Source organism: Microcaecilia unicolor, chromosome 4, assembly GCF_901765095.1.
Source record: "Microcaecilia unicolor chromosome 4, aMicUni1.1, whole genome shotgun sequence".
In the NCBI taxonomy this organism is placed as follows: Eukaryota; Metazoa; Chordata; class Amphibia; order Gymnophiona; family Siphonopidae; genus Microcaecilia; species Microcaecilia unicolor.
The window spans coordinates 162,037,382-162,065,229 of record NC_044034.1 but is presented as its reverse complement, the minus strand read 5'-3'; the positions used below and the strand labels follow the sequence as shown (position 1 = coordinate 162,065,229).

General features: G+C 42.9%; 1 protein-coding gene across 1 annotated transcript in view; it reads left to right on the top strand.

The window, feature by feature from the left end:
• Window positions 1-26,729, top strand: part of ALX4 (ALX homeobox 4) — a 116,099-nt gene extending 89,370 nt beyond the window's left edge. The window contains exons 2-4 of the mRNA XM_030199478.1: window positions 7,584-7,891; window positions 15,510-15,638; window positions 24,902-26,729. Coding sequence (XP_030055338.1) covers window positions 7,584-7,891; window positions 15,510-15,638; window positions 24,902-25,225 — 761 coding nt within the window. The 3' untranslated portion in view covers window positions 25,226-26,729. The remainder of the gene's footprint in view (window positions 1-7,583; window positions 7,892-15,509; window positions 15,639-24,901) is intronic.
• Window positions 26,730-27,848: the final 1,119 nt, after the last annotated feature.

Below are 27,848 nucleotides of genomic sequence, written 5' to 3'. Positions count from 1 at the left end.
ATGCTGATTTCAGAAAGCTGATATTTACACATTTACTCCTCCCATGCCAGCTCTACTCTCAGTATGGTTGCTGAGACCTCTAGAAATAGACTGCCACAAGAGATCACAGCAGCCACATTGAGAGTGAAGCTGGCATGAGCAGAAGTTGCTGAGGATCACTCCAGCCCTGATGACCCTCCCTAGACCACCAGGAATAGAAAGGTAGGCCCAGGGGAGTCTACAGGTGGAGGGTGGGTTTCATTTAGGAGGAGGAAAACATTTCAAGGGGTGGATCCAGAAGGGGGACTACTCATAGAGAGTTCTTAAAAGGGGGTTGCTCATATTTGGGGGGAGGGAGAAGACAGCACATGACATATCAGCCAGCACCCAGATGGTATGTGGGTGCAGGCCAATATTCAGTAATGGCACCCATATAGCTAAGCAGGCCAAGTTAGGACTGCCTTTTGTCCTACCTGCCTACTTAGCTATGTGGGCAACAACACAGAATATCTCTGGTACCTGCATAACTGTTGGATCCTCCCCTCTGAGATTTTGATAAACTCAACAATCATGATCACTCCAACACCACCCCTCCCAAAACAATCTTGTAAAAATGAATAATTGGACCTGTGTTTTTTTAATATATCCAAAAATGGTATGGGGATCAAATTTGCTTATGACACAAATTTTTCAAAGTCATTAAAATGGCTTAGGATTGTGAGGACTTGCATAAAGATATTTTGAATCTTGGAGCTGGATATCTAATAATAGAGGTTATCTGAAAAGGGATTGAGAACATAACTGAGAATATCATTATACCTCTGTGTAGGTCCACGGTAACACCATAACTTGAGTAAATGAACTCATAGCTGGATTGAAATTTGACGGCAGCTTTAGAGGTTGGGAAGTAAGAACAATGCTGAGCAGACTTCTATGGTCTGGGTACCGTAAAAGGTAAAGAAAGACAGATCAGGATCAAGGCTGGAGTGGTCTTCATCAACAAATCCAGTAGTTGGGAGTTTAAGACCAGTGCCAGGCAGACATCTACAATCTGTGCCCCAAAATTGGCTGGGATTGATAGAGATTAAGCATACCAGTGTTTATTCATGAAGAAGTGGAACCTGTGCAGAGTGTCAGATTCAACTCTTGGCACCTTATTGGGCAGACTGGATGGACCAAAGGTCCATCAAGCCCAGAATCCTGTTTCCAATAGTGGCCAATCCAGGTCATAAGTACCTGGCAAGAGCTCAGAACAGTAAAACAGATTTATGCTGCTTATCCTAGAAACAAGGAACAAAGCCCATTTTGTGAAAAATGAAACGGGCCCTAGGAAGGCTCTCATGTAAGAGATTTCTCCTCTCTCCCCTGCCCTCCCCTCCATGTCCAGCGATTCTCCTCTGCCCTCCCCTCCAATTCATGTCCAGCGATTCTCCTCTGCCCTGCCCTCCCATCTGTGTCCCGTGATTCTCCGCTCCCATCCCATCCAATTCATGTCCAGCAATTCTCCTCTGCCATGCCCTCCCCTCCCATCCATGTCCAGCGAGTCTCCCCTCCCCTCTCCTCCATAGCCAGTGACTCTCCCCTCTCCTCCCATCCATGTCCAGCGATTCTCCCCTCCTCTCCCCTGCCCACTTCTCTTTCCTGCCACCCTGCCTATAAACTGTTCATGTTACCTCAGGTCGCAGCAGCGGCAGGCTCGGCTCGCGTTGCCTCCAGCCTTCCCTCTCAATGTCCCGCCCTCCTATGACATCATTTCGTATTTTCACGAGGGCAGGGCACTGAGAGGGAAGGGAACGCTGAAGGCGAACTGACGTCAGCTCATTTGCATGCTGTTATGAACCCAGCCAGCCAGCCATCCAGGGAAGCAGACTGACCAATTATTATATAGATAAGCAGTGGATTTTCCCAAGTCCTTCCTAATAATGGTTTATGGACTTTTCTTTTAGGAAATTATCCAAACCTTTTTTAAACCCTACTAAGCTAACTGCTCTTACTACATTCTCTGGCAACTCTCTGGCAATTAATTCCAGAGCTTAATTACATGTTGAGTGAAGAAATATTTTCTCCAGTTTGTTTTAAATTTACTACTTAGTAGCTTCATTATGTAGCCCCTAGCCCTAATATTTTTGGAAAGAATAAACAAACTATTTACCTCGAGGGTGTATCGAATTTAAATACTGCTGCATCATTTTAAAGATTCTGCATGGCCAAATTGCTGATCTCCTGATTTGCTTAATCACCATTTCTTTATCTTCTTGTAGAAATCATACATTTGATTGCGAAACACTATCCAGCTTATTTTCGAGAAAGACGCCCATATTTCGACCCAAATCGGGAGATGGGCGTCTTTCTCCCGTGGGAGAACAAATCGGTATAATCGAAAGCCGATTTTGGTCGTCTTCAACTGCACTCTGTCGCAGGAATGAACAAAGTGGATGGGGCGTGTCGGAGGCGTGGTGAAGGCAGGACTGGGGCGTTGTTATCGGCCAAGGAGAGATGGGCGTCTTTAGCTGATAATCGAAACAAGAAGGGCGTTTTTGACAAGAATTTGGTCCGCTTTCTTTGGACCCTTTTTTTTCAGGTCCAAGTCCCAAAAACGTGGTCCAACTGACCAGATGACCACCGGAGGGAATCGGGGATTACCTCCCCTGACTCCCCCAGTGGTCACTAACCCCCTCCCACCAAACAAAACCCCACTTTACAAACTTTTTTCCAAGCCTGTATGCCAGTCTCAAATGCCGTATCCACCTCCATGACAGCAGAATGTGTTCTATCCTCTGACAGCCTTTCCCTGGTTCTGATGTGGCTCTCGGATGAGTGTGACACCTTTTCTGTTATGTGCACTGCAGAGTCACATCAGCAATGCATTGTGGTGGGTGTAGGGTATTTGGCTCCGTGATTCCACTAGCTTGTGTTAAATGCTCACGATGTTGGTAGTTGGTAGGCTCTACTCCCATGGTGCTTTTCTCTCTGCTTACTGGGTCAGAGTGTGCCCTGTTTTCTTTCCGGTAGTCCATGAGGTAGTGCCATTTTTGTAAGCCAGTTTTAGATCCCTTTCATGTGTTAGCCACGTTACAGAACTTAGTTCTTACCTTGAATGTTGCTGAAAGATGGCATTGTACAGCATTCTGCCAGCTCTGACCTACTGCTAATCTCAGTACCAGGGAGACTCTTTGCCAGTGGGGCACAACCTCTGATTTGCAGTTAACTGTGAGTAAACGTGCTTATTCCAATAAAGGATGTTTTCGGAGACATTAGTCTTCAGGTGTCAACTGGTGTGCCAAGGTTCTACAGCAGCAACAAGTCCTAGAGGCCTGCGTGTATGCAGGTCCCTGGAGCACTTTTAGTGGGTACCGCAGTGCACTTCAGGCAGGCGGATCCAGGCCCATCCCCCCTACCTGTAACACTTGTGTTGGTAAATGGGAGGCCTCCAAAACCCACTGTACCCACATGTAGGTGCCCCCTTCACCCCTAAGAGCTATGGTAGTGTTGTACATTTGTGGGCAGTGGGTTTTGGGGGAGGAGGTTGGGGGCTCAGTACCCGTGGTAAGGGAGCTATGCATGTGGGAGCTGTTTCTGAAGTCCACTGCACTGAACTCTAGGGTGCCCAGTTGGTGTCCTGGCATGTCAGGGGGGCCAGTGTACTACGAATCCTGGCACCTCCCATGACCAAATGGCTCGGATTGGGACGTTTTTGAGCTGGCCGGTTTTAGTTTCCATTATCACTAAAAAAACAAAACGCCCAGCTCAGAAAGGAACAAATCCATGGCATTTGGTCCGTACAAACCGTATTTTCGAAACAAAAAAAAGACGTCCATTTTTTCTGAAAATACAGTCTGTCCCTCCTCTTCACGTACCCGTTTTCGGACATAGACGCCCATGGAGATAGGCGTTCGCGTTCGATTATGCCCCTCCACATTTCCTTTCATTTAAGGGTGTCCAGTATAAAAAGATTTTAGAAAGCTCCTTCCTATACCAATCAATACTGGTCTGGAACATCCTCTCTTCTGCAGTAAAACAAATCTCGTTACATGTTTTCTTTTTTTTAGAAAAAAAACTTGATAATGTACTTATTCCAGAAATATTTATGCAATATGAATTAAGACTATGTAGCAATTATTTCTGTAAATTGAGGTATGTACTGTTTACATATGTAAACTTCTTCGGACCTTATTAGAGGTCGGCAGTCTAGAAAGCTCGAGATTAGATTAGATTACGTGAGATCTTTTCTCATCTCTCCTATGTTCTGGAGGCAGTTAATTGTTATAAAGAATATGTTTATTTTGTGCTAAGAGTCTTCTCATAAAAGGAAATCTCTATGTATTTTGGATACTGTGTACATAGTGTTGGATGTGTGCAGTTTCCCCCGAGATCCCAAGTGTCACGCTGCAGTACAGACCAAACCGTATAAAACAGATTCAGCCTAAGATTCTGAATAAATGAGCTGAACCTGCTGCCACTAGAACAAACTTGCTTCCTTTTTTGCCCAAAAGTTAAGCTTCATGCTCAATTGCAGTCAACCTCGATCAGCCTTCATTCACATCTGCCTGGTATTTTCTTCTTCCCACTCAGCCCAGCAACCAGCCAGGGACCATAAACCGGGGCTTGTCCTGGAACCCATCTAACATGGACTACAATCCTATGTAAACCACTTTGACTTGTGTTTGAAAGAGGCTGTATATCAAATTAATAAACGATAAATGATGATGACTAATTACCAGCTCTGCCTCCTGAGACTCCCTCCCCCAGGCACTGTAAGCACTACCTCTGCAACTTCCTGAGACCCAGTTTGAGGGAGGATCCTGAGATATTAATCATATGTATATACAGTGCAGTTTTTCTAGCGAAAAAGGTGCCGGTACTCAAATGCCAGGCCACCCTTCAGGGGTGGGGTGATCACTGAGGGACCCACCCCATAATAGCTAGGCCCCCCTGCAACCAGTCACAAAATCTATGACAAGGTAGAATTGGTGTGTAGAGCCTAAGCTCTTTCATTAAAACTTGGGCACCATGGGTCAATTTTAGCAGACAATGGAAAAGGTGCCGGTACTCAGTACCCCCACGTACCCCCTCAAAAAAAGCCCTGTATATATACATAGTAACATAGTAGATGACTGCAGAAAAAGACCTGCATGGTCCATCCAGTCTGCCCAACAAGATAAACTCATATGTGCTACTTTTTGTGTATACCTTACCTTGATTTGTATCTGCCATTTTCAGGGCACAGACCGTAGAAGTCTGGCCAGCACTAGCCCCGCCTTCCAACCACCAGCCCCACCTCCGATCCATTCCTTCTGAACAGGATTCCTTTATGTTTAGCTTCAGAAGTTGGAGAACAAGGCCAGTGCTGGGCAGACTTCTACTGTCTGTGCCCTAATCATGCCTGAATAGACTTGGATGGGCTGGAGTGGAGCTTTTCAAGGGCTTTGATGATAATGTCAGAAATGTTAGGACAGTGTCGGGCAGACTTCTATGGTCTATGCCCTGAAAATGGCAAGGACAAATCAATATGGAGGTACACATATGAAGTATGACATACCATATGTAATGAGTTTATCTTGTTGGGCAGACTGGACAGACCATACAGGCCTTATCTGCCATCATCTACTATGTTACTATATATACAGCTGAGCACTAAACATCTTGGGATACAGCACTAAGTCATCAGGCTAGCCCTGAACAAACTTTCCATACCATGCAATGAGCCCATTCTCTTCCAGTGCCATGGAAACATATTTTTACCTTACAAGATTCCTGCAAATTTTGACTCATTTGCATGCAATTTGGGTAGCCTTCCCAATTAATTACTCTGGCTATTGTTTGAGATGTCATGTATGGCTACCAGAGCTCCACCATTGTTGCTGCTCCCAACACTAAAATTGCATCTGATGCATGGTGCACACCATCACCATCTCAGCTGGCTTGGGAATGAGATAATGGAAGGGTTTGAAGGAGAAGGAAGCAGTCTGTGGGCAATGTGTGTGCTTCACAAAGCACGACTCAGATTTCTGTGCTCTACATGCTCTCTATTAATTCCCATACTCTAGTGTTCATGCTATAGCCAAGAAGGAAAGGAATGTATGATTACAAGATTACACATGTGCTCAGAACGGAGCTCCTGCACATTCAAGAGTCGCCGCTGGTGTCCCTTGTTGCCACAAGGTGCTAAGAACAGAGCCTGTGTGCTGATCTGGATCTGGCAATCAGGTAGTGGTGACTTTTCTGTGGCACACCTGATCCAGGGCTGGCACAACCATTAGGCAAAACTAGACAGTCCCCTCGGGTGGCAGCATCATGTGGGAGGTAAACAGCAGATTCAGTCAAGGTATAACAGAGATCCTAATACCACTAATCTCAAAGAACCATAATCACATACTTTAACCTGCATTTTTACAGGATATTGATGATCATGATTGTTAATTGAGGGGGGCTGTAAGGCTCGCCTAGGGTGCCCACAACCCTTGCACTGGCTCTGTCCTGATCAGGTCTAATGGTAAACCAATGTGCCAATGCTGCTCTATAAATCTTGCAACTCTCTGTGCCATCTCCCACCTTCTGCTCTGCCCTTATTGGAATGCTTTAAGCTTATTGGGATGCTTTAAGTTTACCGACAGTGACATAACTGAATATCATATCCTGGGTACATTTCACTATGTCTCTATGCCCTGCCATTGTTCACTGAGGTTTCCACAAGAGTTCTCTCAGACCATGGGAGGTAGCCGGCATTGAATATCCGGTTTAAATTTGTCCAGTTTCAACTGAACTGGCCAAGCCAATATTCAGCGCTGGCCGGTTAAGTTGGGACCAGTCAAAGTTATTCCACCTATTGATGCGAACAAGAATGGCTGCCAAACGTAGCTGGCTTCACACTGAAAAACGGCGGATAGCCGGTTATATTACACAATATAACCAGCTATCTTCTAGGCGCTAACCGGCGATATTCAGCCAGGGATAGCCGGCTATCCCTATATCACCAGATAGCTGGTTAAGTGCCGTTTAGGCAGTTAAATTGTTCTGAATTTCAGGGGGGGGGGGGGTCTCTGTTTTATGTCAGTAGTACCCAGGGGTTAAATAAGCTCTTTATCTCAATGCTACTACCTATTGCTACCACATATATAAATTTATACTAAAGTAAATATATCTTATTATATTCTGAATTATCAGTTGGCTAGCCAATGCTCTGTACCATGCCCAGAGATGCCAATTTACCCAGTTCCATGTTGATGATTTTGGGACAGTCCTGGTTTTGAACTTGCATCCCAAAGCAGTGTGGGATCTGTAGTGCCTGATCCTGCCCATTGAATTTGTGCTGCAAGTACCATAATACGCCAGGATGGTGGTCAGAAACCCAGGACTGTTCCAAAATCTCCAGCCTGACATTAGGTAACTTGGCATCTCTGCGTGCCCCATTATGCACCACCTACTATGGACATAAATGAAGAAAATTTCACAGATATGGAAAATAAAACTGTACAACAGATATACAGCTGAGAAAAAAAAACCCCAATAACCAGGATCTTCAGTATTGTTTTCTGTGAAAATTGCTTGCATCAATAATTTCCCTGCTCCTAATTATGTCCAACATTTTTATTTTGATTCTTCAGTTAAAGAAAGATCCTTGGCAGATCCTGAGTTAACCCCAAACAGTGACTCTGTGGGGATGGATAGTGGCTACCTTACAGTGAAGGAAGGAGTGAAAGGATCCCAGGACAGGGCAAGCACTAACCTACCCAGCCCTATGGAGAAGGCTGACTCTGAAAGCAACAAGGGCAAAAAGAGGAGAAACAGAACCACCTTTACCAGCTACCAGTTGGAAGAGCTGGAGAAGGTCTTCCAGAAGACACACTATCCTGATGTCTATGCCAGAGAGCAGCTGGCAATGCGGACAGACCTCACTGAGGCTCGAGTGCAGGTAAGGCAGCAGGAGTATCCTAAATGTTAAACAGTTAGGACATAACCAAAATATATCATGACAGTACTGCCATGTCCTACATTCTCAGTTGGACTTAATTATTTATTTGGATGTGGTCACACCTTTTTCAGTAGTAGGCCAAGGTGAGTTATGTTCAGGTACACTGGGTATTTTTCTGTCCCTGAAGGACTTACAATCTAGTTTTTGTATATGAGAATGGAGGGTTAAGTGACTTGCCCAGGATAAAAGCATAAGAATAGTCATACTGGGTCAGACCAATGTCCATCTAGCCCAGTATCCTGTTTCCAACAGTGGCCAATCCAGATCACAAGTACCTGAAGGATCACAAGGAACAGCAGTGGCATTTGAACTGTGAACCCCTAGATGTCAAGCCCAGTGCTCTAACCACTAGGCTACAGCTCCACTTGACTTTTTCAAAGCCTGAGTTATAATCAGGTGCATTAGGTGGGTCCTGTCTCAAGGAGGTCTTACAATCAAAAGTGATATCTAGGGTAAGAGGGTAGTGATTTTCCCAAAGATATAAGCAGTGCTTCTCTGGTTCTCAACTTCCCACCATAGCCATAGGCCAGACCTTCATTCCAAATAGACACTGCCCAGTTTTCTGCTCTGTCCTGCAAAAGAAATGTGTCCAGTGGCATTTTCTGATGTGTCCTTCATTCTCAACACACATGTTCCAAAATGGTCTACAAAATAGTGTTTGGAAGCTATGAAACACATCAGAGTTCCCACCAGTTCAGTACCAGAGAATGTAAACTAAATATTCATAGAACAGTGCAGGCTGCCTCAGACCCCTGCTGCCCTCCACCTCCCATGCATGATACGTTAATGAAAATATTTTAAAATTGCAACCCTGTAATCCAATGTGAGTATGAAAGCCGAGGGAAATGTCAGCCCCCTGACATCAATAACAGGCTTTCTCCCTCCTCCTTTCTCTCATTTTGAACAGAAAGTAGTCATATATCTTGATCCCTTTCCCTTCATAAAACTCTGAGAGTCTGGTGGAAGGAGCAGAAAGCCTGAGCTAAGCCTGCAGGAAATTAAACATGAAATGAAAACAAGCTCAAGCTATTCAGCTCTCTCATCCCATGTGCCAGTTCCCCATTCCAGCCCACAATACAGCAGGATCTAGTTTCATCATTTGGGATGAATTCTAGTTCTGTTCTCACCCTGGTGGGCCATAAAATGAAGGACAGGCCAGAGCCACCAGAGGTGATGGTGAAATAATTCCTCCTACAAAGAACTGGGCCTCTGACAATACAAAGACCAAGGTTGTTTTCTATGAAGTGGAGGTGGCAGGCTGGAATGCAGCTGAGGGTGAGAGTGTAATAATCAGTCGTCAGGCTAGAAAGAAGTATCTTATGTTAGACCTTCAAATTTGAATGAGTGCAACACCCTCTTCTAAAACAGTAACTGTCTTCCTCACATGGACATGATCCCCCTCATTCTATAACTTTTAGCACCTAAATGCAAATTCTATTTGTGTACTAAACCCTAAAACCTATGTACAGCAACCCAAATTGCACGCCAATCCAAGAGGCATGCCCAGTTAAATTGGCTAATGAGCCACAATTAGTGCCAATAATTGGGTGCTCTGTGCTATTCTATACCAAATCCCATAGCATGCAACCCAAAAGGGGGCATGGCCATGAGATATGCATGGGTGAGTTAGGGGCATTCCCAAAATATGCGCTTAGTGTTACAGAATTATGGGGATGTGCGCCCAAATTAGGTGCCAGGAATTACACCTGGTTTCAAAGAGGTGGTCTGAGAGATGAAACTCGTTCATCTCCTCAAAGTACTTGCAGTGTCTTCCAGACATACAGTTTGTGAAACCTTCGACCCTCTGGAGACGATCCCTGTGGAGGGCAAGCAAACTTCCTGATTCACCATGGAATGGAGACACCACCTTTGGAAGAAAGGATGGTACCATACACAAGGACACAGAATCCTCTGAGGAGAGATAGGGATCCCAACACGACAGGGCCTGCAATTCAGAAACCCTCTTAACAGAAGTGATGACCACCAAAAATACTGTCTTGAGGGTTAGTTCCTTTCTGGAAGCCAAGCTTAGGGGCTAAAATGGAGCCTCAGACAGAACCCACATTGCGGTCCCAAGAAGGAAAGGAAGGACAAAGAGGGGAGGGGTGCAGATATGCCACCACCTTCAAAAACTGAGTTACCTCTCTGAGCAAAGCCAGAGAGATATTTTTCCCTTTCTCCATAAAGCTGGACAATGCAGCCATCTGGCCCCTCACGGAGCTCAAGGCCAGCCCCTGTTCCAAGCCTTGCTGCAGAAAACCCAAAACATCGGGAACGTAAGCCCTCCAGTGAAATAGGGACCGTACCCTGTACCAGGATTCAAAAACTCACCAGACCTTGACATAAGCCAGGGACATAGAGGACTTCCTGGAGTGAAGCAGGGTAGAAAACAATACGATGGGAACCCACATTTCTCTAACTGTCACCTCTCAATGGCTATACTGTAAGTCAAATGAGGCTCGGATCCTCTTTCCAAACTGGCCCCTGGGTTGCAGACACCAGAGGTCTGCATACCAAAGTCTGTGAGGCCAATCTGACACCACCAACAAGACCAAATGAGGATAACATGCAACCCTGCACAACAAATGACCAATGAAAAGCCATGGAAGAAAACATTGGGGGGGGGGGGGTGTCCACTACCAGCTAAGGCTGTACCAGGGCATCTATCCTGTGAGAGGCTGGATCCCTCTGGCGACTGAAAAGGGCTCTGCCATCTCATTGGCTCTGGATGCCATCAAGTTGAACAGGAGGCCTCCAGCATTCCACAAGATTTCAACTGGTCGGAATCTATTGGAACCAGTTTGAACTGGCCAAAACTGGTCTCAACCTGTCAGAACTGGTCAGAACTGATTGGAACCGGTTTGGTCAACACCAGTCGGAACCGGTTTGCACCAGTCAGAACTGGTCAGAAATGGTCTGATCATCGGAACCAGTTTGGTTAGAACCAGTACTTTATAAATCAAGAAGACTAAGGCTGAATTTGTGGGCAAAAAGGAACTGGAGAGGTTGTCTATTCTTTGCTGCTGCAGACTCACTACTTCCCCTCCTTTGCCCTGCCCAAGGGGGAGGGGGGGGGGAGGGAAGCCAGGAGCAGAACATCCCTGTTGTTCTGGAGTCTGAAAAGAGGTGGTGGAACTATGTTCCAGGCCATTCCCCAGAAATTAAGCCCTAAGGAAGATAAGGACGGTCCTCAATTAGGAGAAATCTTGTAGTGTCCATACTGTGACTGACAGCTAGGATGTATCTTAAGCAGTGTAGACACAATAACTGGAAGCACTGACTTGGTCAGATAGTTACATAGTAAATGACAGCAGAGAGAGAAAACAATGTAAGGATGCCACAGAATTAATAATAATTTATAGTCATAGTAATAATAATAATAAATGTGTGATAAGAGAATGGCAGTGCCAAGTTTACCCAATGCAACATCCAGCTAGTTCAGCAGGAACTCGAAACAAAATTATGTTTTGAAGAGACAGTCCTCCCTTGCTCTGTCTTTTCAGAATATGAAGTGAGACAGTCCTTGCCCTCTGCCCTAAATGAATTTCAGTTGTTTTAATTCATGAAATGCAGCAGCCCACAGCTTCCCCATCAGCCAGAGAGGAGGTGTTAGCTGCGTAAATCAGGAATGACATTAAAGCACTCAGCCAGCTGCACAGCTGCCAGCTGCATTTAATGGGATGAGCAGACTGCTCCTCTCAAACACCAGCCCAATGTGGGGTCCGGCTTACTCTGTACCATCTCTCTGGTTTAAGTTTGGCACGGTGAGTTTGTGCATGTGTGCTTTCTGACATGCTAAAGCTCCCCACTTCAGCAAGAGGGACTGTGATGACAACATTGGTTTTTATGAAGTGCCTTTCAGAGTCTGGCCGTCTTCCTCCTGCTCCCAGGGTCAGAGGGGCAGGAGAATCCTGGGGTGTGGGAGGAGAGGGGATCAAAGCGGCGTCTCCTCATGTAATTTTAATAGACTTATGCACTAAACTGTAATAGATGGAGGGACCCAGTAACCAATGCCTCAATGAAAGTGTTCACTGTAATACCATTTAACCAAATGGCAAGCTTCTGTTCCACTCTCAGGCCTTTATTTTGTTCTTAAATTTAGCCCTCTGCATAGATTTCTACAAGTTTCATATAGAAGATGCACTATTTTAATTAAAACTACAAGTGTAGCCCTGTTTCTTCCAGGCTGATGTAAATGATACGCTTTCCAGAGACTAACAAACAAGACCTCTGGTGGGGAAGACTAACTAAAGTAATTTGATTTCCACATGATGATTGGTTGATTCCCAGGTGCTTGATTTTTTTTGTTTCCTTTTTTTTGAAGTAGATAGTGCACAAACAGGAAAACAAAACACAATTCTATTTTCTGCAGTACAGCAGTGATAATAGGTCAGAAACTCCACACTCTCCCCACTCGTCCTTCCCTACACCCCTTCCCATGCACTCTGCTCCATGGATAAATCCTTCTTATCTGTTCCCTTCTCCACTACTACCAACTCCAGACTTCGAGCCTTCTGTCTCGCTGCACCCTACGCCTGGAATTAACTTCCTGAGCCCCTACATCTTGCCCCATCCTTGGCCACCTTTAAATCTAGACTGAAAGCCCACCTCTTTAACATTGCTTTTGACTCGTAACCACTTGTAACCACTCGCCTCCACCTACCCTCCTCTCTTCCTTCCCGTACACATTAATTGATTTAATTTGCTTACTTTATTTTTTGTCTATTAGATTGTAAGCTCTTTGAGCAGGGACTATCTTTCTTCCATGTTTGTGCAGCACTGCGTATGCCTTGTAGCGCTATAGAAATGCTAAATAGTAGTAGTAGTAGTAGAAACTTTGTTTCCAAATTCAATGTAATAAACTAAGAGAGCAAAACTTTGGTTCCATTCAGTTGAAAAGCCAAAAGGATGTAACAACTTTAAACTTAAAAATAACATTTGTCTCCATGTCCACATCAGATGTATCTCTGATCCAGGTTGAAGGAGGACTTTTCAGTCAATCCAGTCATACAATTGCAATAAATGGTTATAGCTGAACTAGACCCTCAGTAGTCTAGGATTTTCTCCACCATCCCAGGTAAGCACGGTAGGAACACAGGTTTTACCGCTTCTGGAATCCTTAGACTTAACCCTTCCAGGGTTATTATCAATTGTTAAGTTTGAGTGAAACACAGAGATGGTCTCTTTTTGACTACTAACTGGTTCCCGCTCCAAGCTGGATCCAACATAAAATTTGGTTTCAAATAAAAGATCTCTGCACAGACCATGTCCAAACAGCTAAATTCAGGATTATGTCCAATACTACAAGGATTCTTCAATTTGAGCATGGTGATCTTCTGAGTGATGTTTTTCAGCTTTTACAAAAGAGATGTCAGAAAGTAGAAAAGAATAGAAGCAAACTAGTGTGCTGATATTTTACTCTTTTTCACCTGATCCTTGAATCTGATTGATTGATAGATTTGGCTTTATTTACCACCTCTTTGAAGGAATTCATTCAAAGAGTTTGTGTTTCATTTCAGCAAACATCAAGATTTGATGCCCATTCACAGATATGTTTGTTGAGATATACAACAGCAGCAAGTGGAGATATGACTTGAAAAGTGTTTGAAAAGCTATGGGCAGAAGTGCATCACTAAATGCTAATATATTTATTTAAAATTATTTGTTGTTTTTTAATCTCTTTGTGTGCTGTACATCATCAGACAAAGGAAAGGAAAGTACTGGAGTATATAGGTGTCATTTTTACTGTTGGGGAATTGTTGGATGATGAAATGAGAAACTGAAATGGTCCTGTCTGCATTTACACTTGCCCTTGGAGAACTGTCTTAATGGTTAGTACAGTGGGTTGAGAACCTGGGAAACTGGATTCAATTCCCACTGTAGCTGCTTGTGACTCTGGACAAATCACCTAACTCTCCATTGCCCCAGGTACAAAAACTTAAGATTGTGAGCCCACTCAGGACAGAGAAAGTACCTGTATATAATAAATGTAAAAATGCTTTGGTTGTATGATAGTGTATGAAATCCATGATCCTGTAGGCAAGATAGCACCAGGATACCTATTCTGTATTTCTATAATAATCAGAAGCTGCAAACCGACCCTCACTGGCAGGTCCGGTAGCAAACTGTGGACAGTTATCATAATCATGGGGGAATACTGCAGGGTTTATTTAAATCCTTTCTAGCTGAATTTTTCTGGACTTTATTTGCATCAGGGCTAGATGAAGGTATAAGTCACTTCAGTTGTTGATTCAGTTTCAAAGACTAAAGGCCTAGTGCACAGAGTACAAATATAGCAAAGTTAAGCTCCAGCACAAATTGCTCCACTTACCTCAATTCCTGTGTTTTTCCCCTTTAAAAATATTTACACCGCTAAATCTGGAGCAATTATTGCACTAAGCAAAATTTTGATACATCTGCCCCATAGCCTGAAGCTTCTAAAAACTGTAAGGTAAAGGTTAACAAAGAAAGATTTGAAGGAAAATGAAATGCAAAAATACAATAAGCTTGACTGAAAATTATATAATGCCTTTGTATCGCTCCATGGTGCGTCCACACCTTTAGTATTGGGTTCAGTTCTGGTCGCCGTATCTCAAAAAAGATACAGCGGAATTAGAAAAGGTTCACAGAAGAGCAACCAAAATGATAAAGGGGATGGAACTCATGTCGTATGAGGAAAGGTTAAAGAGGTTAGGGCTCTTCAGCTTGGAAAAGAGACAGATGAGGGGAGATATGACTGAGATTTACAAAATCCTGAATGGTGTAGAATGAGTAGAAGTAAATCAATTTTTTACTCATTCCAAAAGTATAAAGACTAGGGGACACTCGAGGAAGTTACATGGAAATAATTTAAACCAAATAGGAGGAAATATTTTTTCACTCAAAGAATAGTTAAGCTCTGGAACTCTTTGCTGGAGGAGGTGGTAACAGCGGTTAGCGTATCTGGGTTTAAAAAAGGTTTGGACAAATTCCTGGAGGAAAAGTCCATAGTCTGCTATTGAGGCAGACATCGGAAGCAACTGCTTGCCCTGCGATTTGTAGTATGGAGTGTTGCCATTTTTTGGGATTCTGTCAGGTACACAAGACCATTGGCCTGACCCAGTATGGCTACACTTATGTTCTTAGAAGCTGGAAAATTGCAGGATTTGCAAATGACTGCTCCTGCTCTTGGATTTATTTTGATTTCCAGTTACTTAGCAGGTGGAGAGGCCTGGACAAGACTGATTGTGAATGAAGGAGTTTGGATAACTATACACTAAGAAAGAAGTAATAATAATAGTCATTCCCTCAATTTTCTTGCTTTCTTAACATTTTTTGCTGCAAATGTCTTGGGTTGTTTATTGGGTCAGGTTGCAGCCATCTGTCCCCCCCCCCCCCCCAAATGAAGAGATTACAAAGGAAATGGAAGGCTAGAGTTTTTAGACAAACATGAGAGCCATAGTGGCTGTTCTGACTATCTTGTGGTCTGTAATGCTTGGTTATCCTACAGAATGACCTTTGCAAAGCCTATCACTTTGAACACTAGCCCTCAGACATTGCCATCTGCTTGTCTCCTCAGGTCTGGTTCCAGAACCGAAGGGCAAAGTGGAGGAAGAGAGAGAGGTTTGGACAGATGCAGCAGGTGCGCACCCATTTCTCCACTGCTTACGAACTGCCCCTCTTAACTCGAGCAGAGAACTATGCACAGGTGAGCAAACAGCTGGGTGACCCAGAGATCTGGGCTAGACCTCAGATTTATCATATAATTATAGTATCTAGTAATACTTCTTATCTTTGGCCTCATACATTCAGTGGAGTATCTTGTGAAGATATAGTTAAGAATTTGGATTACAACCCCAAAAAAGCCCCTTATAGTGACCTGTGGCATCTGTGGTTCCTCCCTAAACATTTCCTTTTTTCCCCTTTCAGTTTGCAATCTGTTTTCAGTCTAAAATGTAAATATTGGCACCAGCCACTAGGTGGAAGCCAAGTACATATCAGATGAGCAAACACAGCTGCTTCCTGTAGAAAGGCTACAGTCTCTCTGGTTTTCTACATGCTAACCTTGTGCCTTTCCTTACTTAACCAGGGATATGTCCCTTTGAATTTCATGTGAGCAGCAGGAGGTAGAAGAACTGAAAATAGCAAATAAATTCAACTAGATGAATTAATTCCAGAATTCAAATGGGCTTTACGTGGGAAGTACCTTAACTTGCTTAAAGAGATGTACAGTGTATTTTGACTTTCTTTGGATTACCATGTAGAAGGAGTTAAACAATTGGAAGGTTGGATTTGATGAACTTCTAGTCTTTTTTCAAGCCTAATCAAGTATGTAACTATATGGTCAAGTGAGTAGCATCAGGGATAAAATGTGACAGAAAGTTGCTCTGCAGTGTGTTGTAGGCTCAGCCATATGCATAATAACATGCTTACTGTATGTATATCCTATGAGAAAATTTAGTCTTGTATTGAAAGCACTTTTCTCACTTAGGGCCTCTTTTACTAAGCAACGCTAGTGATTCCTGGCACGGCTTATTAAAAGAAGCCCTTGGGTTGCCTGAAATCATCAACAGATTTCAATTCAACAAGGGGTATCACATTACTGAACTTCACAGTCTGGTAGAATCCTTCAGTTTTGTAAGCATTTAGAAATTAAAGATCAAGATCAACTGCTCTGTGAAGTTTGTGAAGAAGATATGCATTGATTTTTCTTCCCCTCTAGACTACCTTAATGCATCTAATCACTATCAACTCTTAAGTGATCAGAAGCAGCTCTGGTCAGGATAACTCATTTTAGAAAATGGAGCCATATTCATGATTAAGACTTCAAGATTTTGTGAAAAGACAACGGATTCATGACACAAACACTTCAGTATTTTACTCCTCATCAAATGGTCAAGCTAACCAAACAGTACAAATGTCCAAAGATTTGTTGAAGAAGGAGGATATTATCCCATCACACTTGCTTATTTATTATGGCACAACTGGTTATATAATAAATTGCAACATGACAAGAGTCCAACAAAAAATATTGTGAACTGTCTTTTGAAAAGTTGCTTAGACTGTACATTGAAGAATGGACTACAGATCTTAAAGAGATGCAAGCTTATGCACTTTTAGTTCTAGCAGTTGTCTCCTGCTTCTTTTAGCTCATTCAGAACCAGACTGGGCTCTGGTGCCTTGAGATTGCACTACCCAATGATTTTACCCTGAAAGCCTCTTCTGTAGTATACCAGCCTTGTTTCCTCCTAACCCCTACCCACCTGAGTTAAATCACTGTAGTAGCCATCCTGGCTCCTTTAGAAATCTCACAACAATGGGCTCTGACTCTTACTGTTTAGATGCCACTTCCATACAATGACCACAACTCTTCCACTGCAGTGTATATGAGCACTGGTCAACTTGGAGCATATTTCCCAGCCTGGGACTCAAACCAGGACTTTCATATGGTAATATATGGCATTTACCATCTGAGCCACTGGGTCAGCCGAGAGGCAAGGATGACCATCAAGGCAACTGGACCCATCATATATACTACAGATGTGCGTAATGGATTATACCATCAGATTAATCATCTTTGCAGCCATGAGCCTGAAATGCCTTAAGAACAAGATTCACTGATCCCAGTCGATGCACCAGCAGCTGTTTCATAAATGCCTTAAACCATGATCCGATGACAGTCTGGACTTAGGAATACTTAACATAGGCAACTGGGTCTAGCACCAGATTTTGATAGGTGCCAAAGCACTGCTACTACTGCCATCTCCATCTGGGCATGCTGTCAAAGTATCACTTCTCCTATAAAGGGGTGTCACCTTGCAGCAGCAAGTCTGACAGGAACATAAGAAAATTTAGTACCAGGCCTGCAAGCCCTCACATACTGACAGGCCTTGTGGTGCCATGTCTCTTGTATGGGTTTCCATGGTAATATAAAGTCTTATAGAGGAGGGCAAAATGATGCTGTAGAGCCTACCAGTGCAGGACAGTTTGTAGATCCCATGCTGATTACTGGAATTGCTGGTGTGGCAGGAAATCCCAAAAATAGTACTCGCCACTGAGATGGTGGGGCACACTGAATGAAGGTAGGATCTGGGCAGGAATGATATTGCGGGGGGGGGGGGGGGGGGGGACCTTTCCCCCTGTAGCTTATAGGTGTTCACAATTCAAATTCAGCCTGGTCAGATGCTGAGTCAAATGCACCCAAAGCCACAATTGTGTCACTACTGATACCAATCACTGCACCCACCAAAATGTGTTATAAAATGACAGCATTTTGGAGATAAACCATGCACTCTGAATATCATAGTTATCATATTCACATAACTGCATGGAAATGGAATGTGCCATTACTCAGTGATTTTAATCTACTAGATGCTCACTGGGATATTCCAGCTGCAGTTATCAACTAGTAAAAGAGTGATCATAAATTCTCTGCAGGGGAGATTGTCCATGCACTGGTAACAAAACCCATAAGCGGGCGATAGTTGACCTGGTACTTACAAATGGAGAAAGTGTCTATGATATAGTAGATGATCACCTGGGATCCAGTAGGTTTCTTGTAAGAAAGGTAAAATCAGATAGGACAGGGAAGCAATATATAATATAATTTTTTTGTTTGTTTTCTGGCATCCATAACTTTAAAGATCATTCTGTTATAATACATTTTAGAAAAATATTAGTTAAATGAACTATAGCATCATCTATTAAGTTTATTCTCCCCTTTTTGTTAGGATATTTAGAGCTAGGTGTTAAGCTTGGCATGTGAATTGGAAGAGTGGTCCCTCTGTCTTTTACTACCCCTTTCTTTTTTGGGCCTGAAGCTCCCTCCCTCCAAAGTTTTTCTTTCTTTTTTCCTAGAGCTTACTATTTGAACCTCTAAGTTTGCTATAACCCCCTTCCTCTCATCTAAGTGTCTCCAAAGCCTGTCTCTTGATCTGCTCTGAATCCTGTAAACTCAGCTGTCAGGGACATGCCTGACCTTTGGCAGAGAGAAAGGCAAGTGAGCAGTGAACACTCCTGTCCTGAGTGCCAGAGCTGAGGGTCTAGGTCTCTCATACAAGAGAGGGGACATGGTTTGCTGCACAAGCACATGGTCAAGAAAGACAAAGGTCCACTCATGGCAAATGAAGTTCTTGCAGTTCCTGACACAGTTTTTTCTTGCTTCTATTTTCTTACATTTCATCACCAATGCAAAAACAAATGAATTTGAAAGAGGTAAGAGGTCAGGATTTAGAAGATGGGTGAGTAGTGCTGGGGGACTGTGGAATGCAGAGCGCTTCACACAGTCTGCACATCTGGATCCTCTCCTGTTGCATTCTTTCATCTCACACTCTCTTACACCTATTCCCCATGGAAAGGCCTCCTGCCGCCAGCCTGTTCTGCAGTATACCAGCCTTGTTTTCTTTTTTTCTATCTGGGAGCCCACATGTAGGCTTGCGATGGATGTGCTGCTGAATTGAACGTTTTATAATGTATGGTAGGTTTGTTTTCCAGAGATGGAAAGAGCTCCAGGCTGCCGGATACAAAATCAAAATATTTTTCCTCACTCTTTCACTAAAAAGTTAGGGCTAGCTTTATGTCTTGGGCAAAAGCAGATCAAAAAAAAAAAAGAAAGAAAAAAATGCTTGCATATCAAATCAGTTCAATTCCTCAGTTTTTGAAATAATTCCTCTTTTGCCCAAGAATTAAATTTCCTCTGACTTTGGAAAAGGGAAAAATCCACAGAAAATATTGTGAAAGTGAAAATGAATAACCTTTAACACAGGCAATAACATTTGGGCACTGATTGTCCTCAAAATGTCCTATGTTGAATTTGCTTGCGTGATTGTGTCTTCCCACTCTTACACCATTTTCATGGGTTACCAGTTAGCTACCATATCCAATTTAAGGATCTTTTGTTGGCTCATAATGCCCTTTTTCAGGATACTCTGTGTTATCTATCATCCCTACTGATCCCGGACAGGCCATTTTTGCTGTGTTAATGAGCATCTTCTCTCTCTCTCTCATCATTATCACAAGCACACCTTGATTCTCTGCCTTCTTTTATCTGTCTCCTTTCCTCTGGAATTCAATGGTATTGGCACAAAAGAGGATGGTGATCCACAAACCACAGAAGTAGAAGAAGACAATGGATCATGGAAGATGAAGATGAAGAAGCTGTTACTGAGAAGGAGTGCTGTGGTAATTGCCAGCAGTCCTTACCTCCATTAAGGGGATGTATGTTTTTAGAACCCCCTTTAGTCAGTGCCCCTGAAGCAGCCTGCTATAGTCAAAATGTGGCCACACTGGGCTATTTTAATAAGGTTTGCTCTTCTTCATCTTCCTTAATCCATTTTCTTCTACTACTACTCTGGAATTCAGTGCCTTGCAAACTACAAGCAGGACGATAATAACATAAGAATAGCTATACTGGGTCAAACCAATGGTCCATCTAGCCCTGTATCCTATTTCCAACAGTGGCCAAGCTAGGTCACAATACCTGGCAGAAACCCATGCTACCAATCCCAGGACAAGCAGTGGCTTCCCCTTTTCCTCCAGGAACTTGTCCAAACCTTTTTAAAACCTAGATATTCTAACTGCTGTTACTACATCCTCTGGTAAAGAGTTCCAGAGCTTAACTATTCATTGAGTGAAAAAATATTTCCTCCTATTTGTTTTTAAAGTGTAACTTCATTGAGTGTCCCCTGGTCTTTGTATTTTTTGAAAGAGTAAACAAATCGATTCATTTCTACCACACCACTCAGGATTCTGTAGACCTCAATTCTATCCCCCCTCAGCAATCCTTTTCCAAGCTGAAGAGCCCTAACTTCTTTAGCCTTTCCTCATACAAGAGGAGTTCCATCACCTTTATCATTTTGGTTGTTCATCTTTGAACCTTTTCTGATTGCGCTATATCTTTGGCGATCCTGGATTAAATTTAAATCTGCTCTTAAATCTCACTTTTTTAAATATGACTTCTACAGATTAATCTTTTAGGCAGGGCACCTTCTAGATGAGTTTCCGGTGGAGCACGGTTGGCGCCTGTGTCTTGTGTGGTTGTTACTCTCTTGTCTATTCTATCCTATATAAATAATGAAGTTCCTATGTCATGTGTTTATATGTTATTTTACTTTGGGGTTCATTTTTAAAGAATTAAACTCCACAGGTTACTATGTAACTTTATAAGTCTAAGTGCTTTGAAAATATGCCTCTTTGTGTTTCTTTTTTTATTGAGCTCAGCCTTTATTTTGTAAACCATTTTGTTGTATATTTACTGAATGCAGAATATCAAACTTAAATAAACCATAAATGTTTAGAATAGTGGTGTATATACACATATAGCTTCACATATACACACAACTGCCAAAATTCTTCCTAAGCGCTTCTGTAAATACCTGCTTAACTTATGTGGAGGAGCATTTTCAAAAGAACGTCCAAGTCAGAATTGGAACGTCCTGCTTATAAACTCCAAAAAACCCCATCCATCTCACAGCAATTTTCAAACAAAAAAACGTAAGTTTTTCCTGTTTGAACATACGTGAGAACATCCAAAATGAACAGCCATTTTCCAAAATAAAACATCCAAATTATGAACACCAAAATACCAGTGACAAGGACATCTGTCTTGCAGCATTTATACAAAAATGGCCACACAGACGTCCCTGCAGAGCAGAGGAGCGAGCAGTCTAATGGTCAGTGCAGTGGACTTTAATCCAGGGCATCCAGGTTCATATTCCACTCCAACTCTGTTATTTTAAAGACTGAACCTCCAGAAACAAGGAAATGCCTACTGTACCTGAGTGTGCACCACCTCAATAGCCTTCAGGCTTGCAGGTGTCATAAATATTTAGATACAATAAGTATATCTCTGGTTCCGAGGGCTCACAAGTTAAAGGTTATAAAAAAGAGTTGAAGTGAGATTTGAACCTGGGTCCCCTGGCTTAACATCCACTGCAGACTGACCTCTAGGCTACACTTCAGACCTGCTTGCTGCTTTGTTCAGAATGCCCATAATGCCTGATCTTGTCAGGGAGCCTTGTTTTCTCTTTCTGGTGTCACATTCAGGGGTGATGGAGGGGGTCAGTAACCACTGGGGGGGGGGGGGGGTCATGAGAGGCCATGCCTTAATCCCTCCAGTGGTCAGCTGCTCAATCAGAGCACTTTTTTGTACCCTGGATGTGAATGAAACAGGTCTTTTTAAAAAAAAAGTCCTTCTTTTTAGAGTTGAACATTTCTTTCCATTCGATTATCGCTGTTGGATGTCCTAATTTGGCGCCCTCCCTAGTCCCGTCCAAACCACACCCACAACATGCCCCCTTGTATTTGGACAGTTGAATTCTGCTGTTCCAAAATTGCAATTTGGATGTTTTGGGCAGAAGGGGTTTTTTTTTTTGGGAGGGGGGGATTTTGTGATGTCCATCTGCTTTGAAAATGAGCACCATAGCATAGGAGCCAGCTCTGTGGGTGCGTGAGCACCCCCGATATTGAACAAACTCCTTGACTGTGTCCAGGGAAGGGTAATTTCCATTAGGTTTAGCACCCCCAATCATTTTGAAAAGTTGGCTCCTATGCGCCATAGTGTATATTTGCAAGGGGAAGTAAACAGGTGTGGAGTATGGGTGGGACTCACACATGTGTAACTTTAGAGACCACTACATATCATGCATGTATCTGTGGCATTTAGATGCTACACCAGTTCTATGGCTGGCACCTAACTTTTAAGCACATACTCGAACTTAAGTGGTTATGCTGGTATTCTATAAAGGAAAGCAGGCCAGGGTCACCGAGAAAGGGGACAAGTTTCCCTGGGCCCAGTAGTGGCACCACATCGGGGCAGGTGCACATAATGCTGCATTTCTCTCCTGTTCATTTGTGTCAACTGGGATCTGGGTTATGCAAATCGTGTTAACGCTTAAGTGTTCTCTATTGCTGCAGCCCGCAGATCCTTCTTCCTGCCTCATCCCGCCTCCTTCTATGTGACGTACTTCCTATTTCCGCAGAGGGAGGTGATGCAGCAGGAAGGACCTGTGGCGGACCTGTGGGAGCAGAGAAGAGCTAAGGAGTTAATGAGTCACTAACTCAGGCCCCGGCCAGCACACATGAGCAGAAGTCAGGACAGACAAAGAAGACAGACTGCTGCAGAGGCTAGGGGAGCAGACGCACACAGACAGTACTCTGCATGCTCCTGCTCTGTGTTGGTAGCACTATCTAGCCTGAGTTATTTGGCAGTGAACAACCTCGTGCAGCAGAGAGCAGCTGCCATTATCACTGTACCAAGGGGAGGGAGGGCTGTGCCCTTCTTAACAGATTTCATCTTTATTGCTCAATTCAGTAAGAAGCAGATCTCTGAATTTAAAGCAAGCAAATAATTGCAATTTGGATGGGGAGATCTCTGAATTTTAAGCAAGTTGCTTTAAATTCACAGACATCCCCTTACCAAAATTATATTAGTTGCTTTAAGCAACCAATATAATTTGTGGGGCAGGGTAGGGTGGGGAGAGGAGGGGGGGGCCCTTGTTGCTTTGGCCCTGAAGCAGGCATCTACATTCCTTTAGAGAATAGGTTCCTACAAGGTGCTTTAGTAATAGAATTCTCTTTATGGACCTTTTTCCCAAGTGCTAAAGTAATCAGATAAAGATTCTCCACTGTTATTCTGTTTCATACATCATCTGGAATAACTACTGGTGGGCTTATTCTATGAAGATTTCACAGCACAACAGAAAACAGGCTATTTTTTTTTTTTTAATTTTGGATTTTGCTCACACTTTTCAGTAGTAGCTCAAGGTGAGTTACATTTAGGTACACTGGGTATTTCTCTGTTCCTGGAAGGCTCACAATCTAAGGGTCCTGTTTACTAAGCCACGCTAGCGTTTTTAGTGCGTGCTAATGCTAGAGACACACAATATACCTATGGATGTCTCTAGTGTTAGAACGCGCTAAAAACAATAGTGCAGCTTAGTAAGCAGAGCCCAAGTTAGTACCTGAGGCAATGGAGGGTTAAGTGACTTGCCTAAGATCACAAGGAGCAGCAGTGGGATTTGAACCAGCCACTTCTAGATGTCAAGACTGGTGCTCTAACCACTAGGCCACTCCTCCAAAGATTTAATTCTATAGACAGGCACCACAATGAGAAAGCCCTCTACTGAGTCTAGTTACCAGTCCAGGGCTAACCAGGCATTTTCAGTGGCACTTAACTGGATAGTTCCAATGAAAATGTCCAGCTAGCACTCAAGCCAAAGCCGGTTAAGTACCAATATTTAGCACTTAACTTCATGAATAGGACCACATCAATGCAGTCCTATCTTTATGCAGTTCTTCCTAGCCATTTAAGTGCTGAATATCGCTCTTAACCAGATACGTTTTAGCCAGCTCCCTGTACCTGGAAATTCAATGCCGGAGCCGGAAATTCAATGCCGGAGCCAGACATTCCGTGACATTGAATTTCCAGGTTTAATGCCGGCAGCGGTCAGCAAAACACTGATCACCACTGGCTGGATATCGGACCCATAATTAACATGTCTACTCATCCCCCCCCCCCCCCCCCCCCCCGAGCTAAAGACATCTCCATGAATGGGGAACGTGCTCACAGACTTTCCCTTTGAAATCTGTCCACAGGTACAAAAGATCTGTGCACTTTGCACCAGCATTTGCTGAGGGTAAAAACTTGATGCAAAATATTATGAATAGGTCTGAAAATAAAATGTGCATGCATTTTATGAGTCATTGAAAACATTCCTCCAGGTTCACCTCCCTTCATTCTGGCTACCAGTGCGCACACTATGAAAATCCTTGTGTATCTTTTACATTGATTAATGCTGTTTTCAGTTAGCCAGTTTACCCAGTTAAAAAGCTATGAAAATTTCCCTGTCTAGGATGATAATGTGCTCTTTTCTGGGATGTTTTGATTTGGATAATTGTTTTTCGTTCTCTTTCATTTGAGCAATATATTCCTCTGGATATCATTGACTGTCTTTGATCTTCTCTCTTTCCCAGATCCAGAATCCATCTTGGATTGGAAATAATGGTGGTGGCTCCCCAGTGCCTGCCTGCGTGGTCCCCTGTGACACCGTGCCATCCTGCATGTCCCCCCATGCCCATCCACACGCCACTGGAGGCGTTTCTGAATTTCTGAGTGTGCCAGGCCCTGGGAGTCACGTGGCACAGACGCACATGGGCAGCCTATTTGGCACTGCTGGCATCAGCGCTGGCATCAATGGCTATGACCTGAATGCTGAACCAGACCGCAAGACCTCCAGCATTGCAGCCCTCAGAATGAAAGCCAAGGAGCACAGTGCAGCCATATCATGGGCCACATGACAGAGCACAGATAGTTAGTACCAAAACACTGATGAAGGAAAAGACCCAAGTCAATTCAAGCCATTCTGTTGAACTTAAACTATCAACTGTATTCTCGGGATTCGTGTGCCGCACTTTTAGAAAAACTAGGATGAAATTGACTAGCTATATAGGGTTACGTATTACCATAAGTGAAATGCTTCACTTATACCAGTTGGAGTGCTCTGCTATCAGCATTTAGAGATCAATTATCAATTTGCAATGGCAAAAGGGATTAGAAAGATCTCACATATTTCATATAGACAGTACATTTTCATTTTTGTTTGTATTCTTAAATATCTTTTTTTTTTTTCAAAATTGGAGTTTTCTCTCGTGTCCTGTTTGCTGATGACTGGCATTTTTGCAGACATACGATTTAAGCTTTGTCAACCACCTCATTAACCAATTAAATACCATTGCACAACCTGTGCTTTCAGATGCTAAAGACTGAGGTTGAACGAGTCCCCCTTCAGTATATGGAAGGCACCAAGGCCCACATGAAATTCCCCTTTTGCTGTTTCCTTTCAGGAGAACTTGTCCTGGCTCTACATTTTAGCTGGAAATCTGATGGAGACCATTGGAGATCTAACTATAACTGCTTCTCTGATACTCCTGACCCGGTTTCTTTATTCCCTAAACATCCTAGATCCTGAGTCCAGTGGTTAAAAAGATTATATCTAAAAACAATATTTTCTCAGTAGTAGGTCTCAGGCTAAGATTCAATGCTATGTTCAAAACAGCATGCTTTGGGAATAAAATCATACTTAGGACCTGACTCATTAAGGCTTTTCTTCTATTCTGTAGCTATGGGAAAGTCCAATGAATTAGGTGCTTATTTGTGGGGACCCAGAGTCAGATCACCTCCATCCTAATTGAGAGGTTGAGGGCTCCTGCATTCTGTCATTCACTCATTTCCCATTATTGTGGAGTACATCGTTAATGTACAGCTCCATCAACCTATCACACAAGTCTACAGTCCCTCATAGTTGCTGGGCAACAGCTACAACAAAGTATGGGGGTAATTTTAAAACTTTTGTTCATGGGTTATCCCTGTTTACCCACAGAAAAGGGGCTTTTCTAAAATTACACCAGGGGTTAGGTGAGTATAAAGTAGACATGGAGAATGTACATGTCTAAAGTGAAGGCGTGTTTAAGGGAGCAGTTTGGACAGCATGGGTGAAGTCACAAAGGATGCACATATATTACAACACAGCAGCATTTACATTTACACCAACTCCTGAGTAGTTGTAAATGTATTTAGGTGCATTTTACCCATGACTGCTACAGCTTGTGAGGGGGTGTTTTATAATAAGTGGATATGTATTTCTAAAGTCATTCACTTTTCAGACCTCAATACACAAGAAAAAAAATAATTAATTTTTATAAAATTATATACTGTGTTCCAACTGTTTTTATAACATGTTTGACTGTGTCAATCTGTGCTTTTGGGTGAACTCTTGCACTGTCATAATAAAGCAAACTGTTGCATCGCTACATTGATTTCTATATGGTAAAATAATAATGCCCTAGGCTGTGCAACAGTTTGTTTCTTTCTATTATTTTCCCAGCTAAAATGTAATTTTACATCTAAATCAGGAGGAAAGGTACAGAAATATATTTAAAGAACAAGCAGGGCATTCTCATTCAATCTGAAAGTGAATGTTATACTGTACTTACAAGTGGATGAGTGGCCTAGTGGTTAGCGTGGTGGACTTTGGTCCTGGGGAACTGCGTTCAATTCCCACTGCAGGCACAGGCAACTCCTTGTGACTCTGGGCAAGTCACTTAACCCTCTATTGCCCCAGGTACAAATAAGTACCTGTATATATGTAAGCCGCATTGAACCTGCTATGAGTGGGAAAGCGCGGGGTACAAATGTAACAAACAAACAAACAAAAAAAAAAAGTAGAAAATGACCCTTTCAGCCCAAACAATCCCTTCTGATGCAATCCCAGCCTCTTCTGGCCTAAGTCTCATCCTAGTCATGAAGTTTGTCAATTGCAGAACCATAAACCTGGTCCCATCTGATCCAAGTATCATCCTAGAGTTTTGGTCCATGTCCATCGCAATCCCTTTCCCTTCAAATGTTCATCCCAACCCCTTTGCACCCATTTATCCTTTATCCTCACTTCTTAGTATTTGATGAAAATAAAAATTCTAGATTCACAGAGGAATACTGCATTTAAAGACTATATCATGCCTTTTGGTGATGTAGGTAGCCTCCAATTTGTTAATTCAGTCAACTCCCTTAAGGATTATTATAGAATTCATGTTTTTGTGAACCATTCCTTTAAACCAACTTTTGTTTTCTCCCATAACTGTCTAACATAAGCTGTTAAGTTCTGAGAAATAGTTTTACAAAGTCCAACCTCAAGTAGACATATTATTGAAAGTTAATAAGGCGGCTGTGAGGTAGGACTAGCCAATTCATTTGTTTCCTTTATGATTCATCTATCAATATGTGTGATGGAATAATTTCTTAAATACTTGGTGTCATTTTATCAGCTTTCTAACACCTTTTTATGACTTCTGAAAAGAATTCACATCTCTTCCCATCTCAGTCCACAGCATAACACAGGTATCCAAGATTTATCCTGTCAAGGCT